Genomic DNA, 9714 nt, shown 5'->3' with positions numbered 1-9714 from the left:
AAATTGAAAATAAAATGTAATTAGTTAGGTTGATTAGTATAGTTAGTTAGGATTAATTAGTTTGTTTAGCATTTAGCTTTCAGCCTATATAAGGTATCTCATTGTATTTTGTAATCACCAATTAATAAAAATGTAGTCCATAGTGAAATTTTCCCTTTTCCTTCTTCACTCTCTCTATCAATACTTTTCCCCAATTTCACAATTTCTTCATCCTCCATTGATGGAGGTTTCTTCATCCAATTTCTTCTACATTTTCAACATTCTGTACGCCCAAAATCAAAATTGGAACATCTTCATTGTTAGCATCGCCTCTTCATTCTTAGAGGATCCTTCTTCTTTGTCTCCACGATCGCCGCCATTGGCCGCAACTTGAAGATTTGACGATGAATATTCTATAAAGGCGTCAATGGAGGACAAAGAAGACAGACGTTGCGGCGAAGAAGATGGAAGAGTTACTAGAAATTACAGAAGATAAAGAGTGAAGAGTTAGAGGATGAGTAAGGTGCTTGCGCGAGATGTTGTGGTCGACAGTAGGGAGGAGGAGGCGGCGGCGGCGGCGACGACGTCCAAAAGATCCAACTATTAGACGGAAATCTTTAGTGGCAATTAATCGAAAGGAAGGAAGCGTAAAGAATACGATGAGTAGCTTGGTGAAGAATACCGATAAATAGGGGAGGGAAAAAAAAAAGCTACGTAGACATTTTAGGGTATAAAATGTTAATATTCCACTATTTATTAAAAATTGGCCACCTTGATAATTAGGGATGAGGATCATCCGAGAGAAATACGATGTAATTTTTACTGTATTTAACTTTTATTTTCTTCATTCTTTTCTTATATATTTGTTATTGATTTATAGTAGGGGTGAATAAACGGTTCTCGGATATTCAGTTAACCGAGAACCAAATCGAAACTGGCCAGTTATCGATTAACCAATAACTGAAATTCACGATGTTCGGGTCGGTACTGGTTTGGTATTTTTCTCAAAGTTAACCGATAACCGAAATTGAATTCAATTATTTATTTAATAAACTTCTATAATACTTTTATACTTTTAAAATTTCATATCTGTATTACATAGATTATGCACTACTTTATGTGGCGTCATGATACACTCGGATTTTGCACTGTTTTAAGGCCATTATTTGGTCCGTTTTTAATGTCAAAGTTGCATTATATGTCCACTATTTTCATATTTTATCTATCTTGGTATTTTGACATGTTTTGTGAGAAATGTGCATATTTGAGCCTAAAAAGGGAGTTAAAACGCGAAGTAGGAAATCTGGAGAGCTTCAGGTGGCGTCCGGCGACCGCCGGCACTTAGCGGAGACAAAGACACGCCCGGCGACCGCCGGGAAGTGCGTGGCGACCGCCGGCCAAGGTGCTGCGGCCCGCCACAAAAACGCGGCGCGCGACAGCTGTCTTCAAACTCAATTTTCCGGTGATCCTGAAGTTAGACCGGGGCGTTCTACACACCATTCTTTTTTTCTTGAAAATAGCTTCAAGTTGGTACCAGGATCACCTCAATCGGAGTTCTGTGGAGAGAGTTATGGCCATTCTACCAAAGTCGCGCAAAGCTGCCAGCTGCAGTCTAGGCGGAAATTTAAAGAAGGAAGGAAGATATTACCTTGTGAAGTCAAATCTTTTCCTTCTACTATGGGGCACGAAAATTACATCTTTCCTAATGCTTGGAGGAAACTTATTAACAAATTTAAATCCTTCTCAAGCTTATATATACCCCATAACTTCATTCATAGAATCCAACCCTTCCATAGCCCCCAAAATGGGAGCCTTCATGGCTCCCCCTCCATCTTCCTTCTCTACTCCATAACCTAATTCTTCCATCATTCTTGGAGATTGAAGCAAGGCAAGAGGAGCATGAAGACTTCAAGATTCATCCTTGGGTTTTGTTTGTTTATTTCATGTCTCGTACTTTAATTATTGTTTTAGTTCATCTGTCTATGGATTGCTAAACAATAGAATTTTGAGGTTTGATAGTATTTGACTTTTAAGTAGTTCTTTTTATGTTTAATGTTCAGAACTCGTTTCCACTTGATTTTTCTTGAACTTTTGTTCGACTAATTGGCCGTTACCTTGATTATTGTCAATCTTTGATCGGTGATAGCTTTGATTGGTTTATCTTATATGTTCATACAATAATTATGACATGAGTATTGATGCATGATAGGGAGAAATCGTGGTAAAAATTGAGTCGGATGAACGTAGAACTAATTAGAATAACTAAAGAGTTAGTGAAATCATTATCCTTGAAATTCCTCTGTGTGCCTAATATTATCTTCTTTGCCCTTATTGTTTTACTTTATTTAATTTTGTTTAGTTTAGAACCCAAAACTTTTGTTTCTCTAGATAGTGTTTGACGCTTAGTACATGATAGTCAGTTGCAATTATATTCCTCGTGTTCGATATCTCGGTACTGACCTTTAGCTATACTAGATCTACCATGTATACTTGCAGGTATTTTTAGTGCTAATAAAAAGTGCATCACGTCACCATAGAAGAAAATGTAATTTACGTCCGAATTTTGTCAAAGTCTATTTTAATTTATCTCACTATCATTTATAATATCTCAAAGTTAATAAAGTGCTTGAATATTATTTTAAAAATAAGTTCTCTCAAAGTCAATAAAATGCCTAAACATTATTTTTATAAAAAAAAGGATATCCCTTCACTTAATTATCGTAGAAAAGTTTTTAGATCATTTAAAATTTAAACTTTTGATGTGCCTAAACAAATTTATACTCCCTCCGTCCACGAATAAGAGTCCCATTTTTACATTTTGGTCTGTCCACGAATAAGAGTCCCGGTTCATAATTAACATAAATGGTAAAGAGACCCTACATTCCACTCACATATCATTTAAAACTAATATATATCATTTAAAACTAATATATATCATTTAAAACTAATATATACAAGTGGGACCCCTATTCCACTAACTTTCTTCCACCCACTTTTCTTAACATTTCTTAAAACCCGCGCCATTTAGAAATGAGACTCTTAATCGTGGACGGAGGGAGTATATTACTAGGAAATAGGAATAATAATAATATATTAATAATAAAAGTAGATGAAAAGTGAAAAGTTAAAAGTTGAAGTGTTGGAATTTGAATCATTCGGTTATTTCTGATAACCGACCGGTTCTACCGAGTTGGTTAGTTAAGTAACCAAACTAGAGATCGGGTCGGTTCGGGGGAGCTCTGCTGATAGCGGTGTTGCTTTATCTCTGCATTGTATTTCTGTTGAAGGTCTGTTCCCTCCTCCATCCACTTCGTCGGAGCTCTGCTGATAGCAGTGCTGCTTCACAAAAAACATAGTCGTTTTATCTTTGGGACGATATGTCAATCCGAGAGCATTACTAGGGCTTATCTCGTCCTGTGGAAAGAGGACTCCTCAATTCGGCTAGGTACTGTTTATGGTTTATTTGTTTCGATTTTCCTTATAATTGAGTTTCAATTTTTCCATTCTATATTCCTTTATTTGGATTGTATTACTTGGATTGTATTACGCCGATTTATGTCTTGTAATCTATAAACCAACACAACAAACAAACTCATTCAAAAAATAGAATACAAAAATTATAAAATAAGCAATCTTTTAACATAGTAGTCAACTCAAATAAAAATAAAATAATGGAATATTAAATTTTAGTTATAAAAATCAATAATTTTGGAGCACTTCTTAAACATCTTGGTTGTGTTGTTTAAAAACACAATATAATAGTTTTTATATTTGTAAGGAATTAATTTAAATTAAATTATTTTTGTTAGTATTGAATTTTTATAACCAAAATTTATCTTTACTTTTAAGTTAGTCATTATTTCATATTTTATTTTTTTAATTTTACTTTTATTTTCTAACTATTAATGCACTTTTATTATATTAACGAAGACAAAAAAGACAAAACAGAAAAAGTAAATCTAAACGGTGCAGATATATAAATAAACACCACAACATTAAAAATGACCTTTATGTCATTACATTAACTAATTGGAAGTGTATTTCTTCAATAAACGGGCATTAGACATGCAATATAGGTGTTGCTTCATTTTAAAAAATGAATATAAAACTAAACTAAAGATCCATGGCATCATGTGGCATGATATTTGAAACATCAATTTAATTCTATGAATGACATATGTTCAACGCCAAAGAGTAAACTACTAGTACTCCATGTTTAGTTTTATTTTGAAATTTGATACCATAGACCCCTAGCAAAAGAAATGAGTGTGATAAATGAGTATATGTCTTTAGACACTTTTTTAACTCAACTAATTATAACAAGAAAATCAATTAATTCATATATACTAGTATAAAATTTAGATGAATTATATGTATGTGCAAGCTAATGCATCTCATGGAAAAGTTAAAGTATAATCTTATTTTGTTGGGTATATTTTATTTTGAAATGAAATTAAAAAATGGAGTCTAATATTATTTTTTTAAACACAAAATTTTTAATATTCTTGTAAAACATGTACAAGTGATTGATTAAAAAGGTGTCTAATATTCTTTTTTACTTTCGTTTTGGCAAAATGATAGTAATAAATATAGTTAAAGTGGTGAGTGTGTAATGCAAGAGAGAATATTATGAATAAGGGTCTTCTTTATATTATTCGACAACCTTTATCCGGTTACCTCATTCGCAAAGTTTCGTTATGAAAAAAATTAATGATTTGATTTCTTTAATTTGCACAATCATTATGGCAAGAAGCTTGAACATGAACGATAAAACGATGCTTTCCTTTTTCATGTATCATCAAATCAGATTAAAACGCAAGTATTAAAACTAAGCCTTGTAATGAAAAAGTGTCCAAACTATCAATTTTTCCCTGACCTATTCCAGAATGTTGGTATCTAATATTCCTAATTATTGGTGTGGTATAAAGTGTGGTTTAAGTTCCCTCCATAAATATTCATAAATCATGCATAATTTATGCAACAAATCTGACGTCTCAACTCAAATGATGAATGACCGTTAACCTAATTAAAGCAACCTCCCATAATTATACAACCAAAATCCCAAAAGTACCCTCACATAAAAAAAATTACTACGAGCGACCACTAACCTAATCAAAGCTAGCTCACGCAATTAAATTAAACCAATATAATAATAATAATATACGAATTTCCTAAATTGCCCTCCTTCAACATTCATTTGACTGATTTTCTTCGCCATGTCCGAGAATTTTCTTAATTTTTCAGTGTTAATTCCATCTTTAATCTGAAGGAAAAAAAATGGTTGCTGAAAGTAAAGCTTAACAGAGGAATCGTGAAATCGAAGGATCTTCTCAATTAAAATCCATACTCACCCACCCCCAATTTCTTTGAAGCCACTCCCAATCCAATTATACTTCTTCTCTCTACCTACTTTCTCTCTCTTAACTCCGGGGATAGTTGCAGTTGCGGTTACTGGAAAGGGGGAAAATGAAGCAGCTCGCCGCTTTGCAGCAGCAAGGCCGCCGTAGCAACAGTTTCCGAAGCAATTCGTCGCCGCTCGACGCCACGGTCGATGGCGCAATTAAATCGCCGGCGACGATTTTCTGGCTCTTCCTCCACGGTCTATGCTGCTTAATCAGCTTGGTCCTCGGCTTCCGATTCTCGCGCCTCGTGTTTTTCCTCCTCTTCTCCGCCTCGCCGTCGCCTTCGACCACCACGATCTACTCCGCGCTGCGGACGACATTGCCGGCGATCTCGTCGCCGCAGGAGAGGAATGTCTCTGCCGACGGCGGCGGGAGCCGAGTGGTGGTCGGGAGGCACGGGATTCTGATTAGGCCGTGGCCGCATCCGGATCCGGCGGAGGTGATGAAGGCGCACAGGATAATTGAGAGGGTTCAGGCGGAGCAGAGGTCGCAGTACGGCGTGAAGAACCCTAGGACCGTGATTGCTATCACGCCGACTTATGTACGGACTTTCCAGACGCTGCATCTCACCGGCGTGATGCATTCGCTGATGAATGTGCGCTACGATCTCGTCTGGATCGTGGTTGAAGCCGGTGGAACCACCAACGAAACCGCCTCGCTTATTGCCAAATCAGGATTGAAAACTATACACATTGGAGTTGATGGTAAAATGCCCCTTCTGTGGGAGGATCGCCATAAATTCGAATCGAGGATGAGACTCCATGCTTTAAGGTATCATAATACCTAATTTCACAAAACATGATTTCGTTAATTCTAGCTTTGCTGTTTCAGTTTGGTGTTGCTAGTGTGGAAGTTTTTATGTTTTTAGTTGTTCTATATGTGCAGAATTGTGAGAGAGAAGAAATTGGATGGGATTGTGATGTTTGCAGATGATAGTAATATGCACAGTTTGGAGTTGTTTGATGAGATCCAGAATGTGAAATGGATAGGTGCAGTTTCCGTTGGAATTCTTGCACATTCCGGAGGTTCTGAAGAAGGAGACCTGCTGATGCAAGAAAGTGATGCTGATGAGAAAGACGAAAAGAAATCACAAATCCCAGTGCAAGGTCCGGCTTGTAATGCTTCAGGCAATTTGGCCGGGTGGCACACCTTTGATACGCAGCCTTTTTTGGAGCGGAGTGCAATATATATAGGAGATCGGGCAGTTGTGCTGCCGAGGAAGCTGGAGTGGGCTGGATTTGCGTTGAATTCGAGGCTGGTGTGGGAGGACGTAGAGGGAAATCCAGTTTGGGTTAAGGACTTGCTTGAGATTGGTAAGGATGGAGAGGACATTGAAAGTCCGTTGTCTTTGTTGAAGGACACTTCTGTAGTGGAGCCTCTTGGTAGTTGTGGACGCAAAATTTTGCTTTGGTGGCTCCGTGTAGAGGCGAGGGCAGACAGCAAATTTCCTGCTAGGTTAGTCTTCTATCATTTACCTTCAGTTTGAAATTTGTTTACTGTACAAATCAGTTTCTGGAGATCGGAAGTTGCTATAGTTAGCAATCTCTCTGTAGGCTATGAAGGAATTTCTTAGTTGCGTCAATTCTTGATTTGAATAGCATCTGACACTCGTCCACATATTGTTTTGGGATAGATAAATTTATTAGGTAATGCGTTCCTTCATTTGATCTTTAACTGAAAAGACAGACAGACTGTTTCATTCAAATGCTGTATATAGATGCTTTGTGTTGAAGCTGTTGAAGGCAAAAAGTGTGGTTCTTCAATTAATTTCACATGAACAAGCTAATATTGTCCAATTTTGGTGGATGAATTTCCCTGGGGCTGGTTCTTGTAATCTAGGGACTTTGATGTTGCATGTTGATGAAAATTGTGGGATACGCGCTGGATATAAACCCAACATTGACATGATCAAATATCAATACTCCCTTGACTTGACCAGTTTTTGTAATTTACCTTCCTCAGCAGGAGAACCATATATTTTTCTCAAATTCTGTGGTATATTGGTAGGCAGAAATTGTCTACCAATTGTAAGTAGAAATATCTTAGACAAGTGAGGCTCACATACAATTATAGGTATATTTCCACTGGATAAGTAAGGCTCACAGTATGATCACAACATAGCTTAAGTCTGGTTACTTACTCAACCTCTTGCTTCGTTGGTTTTAGGTGTCACCTTTCCTGGCAGGTTGCCTGCACTTCTATCCTTTTCATCCACCTTTTCTGAAACTTTCCTGCTTTTATACATCTATGAAGTTTCAAATGCTGTCAAGTTATATTCATTTAGCGTCATATGTGCAATTACACAGTTTGGTTTCACTTACTGTAACTTTTATATGAATAAGCGAATTTTGGCTTCACAATGTCTAGATACCCTACCCCTTGCAGTTGTGTTGTGGCTTATTGCTAATTTTACGCGCATGCTTCTGTTTGAATTTTTGCGCCACTTGTGAGATTGATATAAAAATTAGTTAAGCATACATTGAAACTTAGTGACAGACTTGACCTAAAATAATTACTAATACTTCTGTTGGATTTTATGCCTGCTTAGAAATTAGAACAGTTTGGTTTTACCTAATCCATGTCAAAGCACCAGTTCAAGCCAAGTGTACGTTCATGATAATAACATTTTTATCATCTCATTCGTATTGGGTGCTGGGATAGGAAATGAAATAGAACATCCCTATATGATTGGGAAATCTGTTGTAGAATTAAAAATCTTGAACTACTTTATATTTGGCATCCTTGCCATGCCTTAGCTTGCTGCTTTTGCCTGAATTATTGTTTCGATACACAAGTAAAAATCTGTAAGTCCGTTCATGCTAACAGCTACAGGCCTTACTCCCATGTCTCCTACGTGCATGAAAACCTCTGTACATCAGATATTCACTCTACTAAGTATGCTCCTAAGTGTACTAATTTATAGTAGTAAAAGTTATACTCTATATCATACTATATTTTTTATGTTTATAGTTCAAGATGCAAACGACTAAGGTAAATTAGCTTCAGTGAAGTCTGGATAGACATTATGCACCCTCAAACAAATCTTTTATATGTCCTGGAATTTATTGGAGCTAGTGATGCTATGCGTTCCACTTCTTGTATATAATTAGGCTAACAATTCTCTCAAGATCACAATACTTAAATCAATAGGCCAACTGATAGAAAATTCAACTCTGTGTTTTCCATTATAGTTATCGATGAGCTTTTCGACACATGTTTTATTATGTTGAATACCAAGAGGATTTCTGCTACTACAAGTACTAGATTTAATTGAGTGAACTATTATCATACAACATTCTTATTTGAAAATATAAAAAAGTGCAGCTTCGGTGCGCTAGAATTGCACCATTTTTCTTATGGAGTAATTACTTTTAGAATCTGTTTTTCTGGCAATCTATGTTCTGAAACAGAAGTAGTTGTTCATAGAAATACTGTGATTGTAAAAATTGTTTCTTGCTCAACTTTGTTCAGTGATGCTGGGATTTTAGCTGGATGTTTTGATTTTGTTACCTCTTTGCTCTTGTATCATTATGCTCATCAGCTTCCCTAAGTATAAAATTCTTTTTTTTCCACGCAGCTGGATAATTGACCCGCCATTAGACATCACGGTCCCTGCTAAACGCACACCATGGCCTGATGCTCCTCCCGAGCTCCCATCCTATGTTGAGAAAGTGACCACTATACCAGAGAACACTGAAAAGCGGCCAGCCAAGAGCGGGTCAAAACGAAAGCGCAGTTCCAGAAGCAAGAGGAAGCACAACGCGAAAGTGTTGGATATTCGTGCTTCCACAAAGCATGCTGGAGACAATTAACAAAGAAGAAAGACGTGGGAGACAAATGGGACTTTAGGAACTTAAAAAACCCATGATATCACCACTTTTGTGAATTCATTGTGACTATGAGGCCACCTTCGACATCCGAAAGCTTGAAGCCATGGAGACGGGAACTCTGATCTCTCTCGAGGAATGCAGGAAGGCATGTGTTACCTATACTAGCCAGTTGATAATGTTTGAGAATTTTTGGCCCATATTCTTACTTCTTCATCAACTATTTCCCTAATTCATTTTCATATTTCTCAATATCTACGGTAACAAGTCTTCTTTTGGCTTTCATTACTTTTGTCACGCTTGGCAGAATATGTATTTACACTCTCCCAACTTTTATACGTAGTTTCCAGCAATAGAATATATTTCTGTTATCCCTAATGCAGCCTTTTTCTTAATAATAATAAAAACATTCACAACCACAGTATCTGCTGAAAAGTTGTCCCTTAACTATTTATGGTCCTCACTCCATTTTAATTTTCACTAGTATATTTTAAAACATTGATTTA

At 36.6% G+C, this 9714-nt stretch overlaps 1 protein-coding gene across 1 annotated transcript; it reads left to right on the top strand.

The window, feature by feature from the left end:
* The first annotated feature begins 5220 nt into the window (after positions 1-5220).
* LOC125195751 (probable beta-1,4-xylosyltransferase IRX14H) lies at positions 5221-9586 on the top strand. Its single transcript, XM_048093951.1, has 3 exons — positions 5221-6152; positions 6267-6836; positions 8959-9586. Exons 1-3 carry the CDS (start codon positions 5446-5448, stop codon positions 9191-9193), a joined length of 1512 nt encoding a protein of 503 aa, XP_047949908.1. The 5' UTR covers positions 5221-5445; the 3' UTR covers positions 9194-9586.
* The last annotated feature ends 128 nt before the right edge of the window (positions 9587-9714 follow it).

This window comes from Salvia hispanica, chromosome 6 (assembly GCF_023119035.1).
Source record: "Salvia hispanica cultivar TCC Black 2014 chromosome 6, UniMelb_Shisp_WGS_1.0, whole genome shotgun sequence".
NCBI classification, from domain to species: Eukaryota; Viridiplantae; Streptophyta; class Magnoliopsida; order Lamiales; family Lamiaceae; genus Salvia; species Salvia hispanica.
The sequence above is the reverse complement of the archived record's forward strand: the minus strand, read 5'-3'. Positions and strand labels throughout refer to the sequence as shown.

What these genes read in the sequence shown, in the direction of transcription:
- LOC125195751 (XM_048093951.1), top strand. Translation starts at nt 5,446, where the DNA reads ATGAAGCAGCTCGCCGCTTTGCAGCAGCAAGGCCGCCGTAGCAACAGT. An exon ending in ATGAGACTCCATGCTTTAAG is followed by an intron (nt 6,153 to 6,266) that starts GTATCATAATAC and finishes CTATATGTGCAG; the next exon opens with AATTGTGAGAGAGAAGAAAT. An exon ending in GACAGCAAATTTCCTGCTAG is followed by an intron (nt 6,837 to 8,958) that starts GTTAGTCTTCTA and finishes TTTTCCACGCAG; the next exon opens with CTGGATAATTGACCCGCCAT.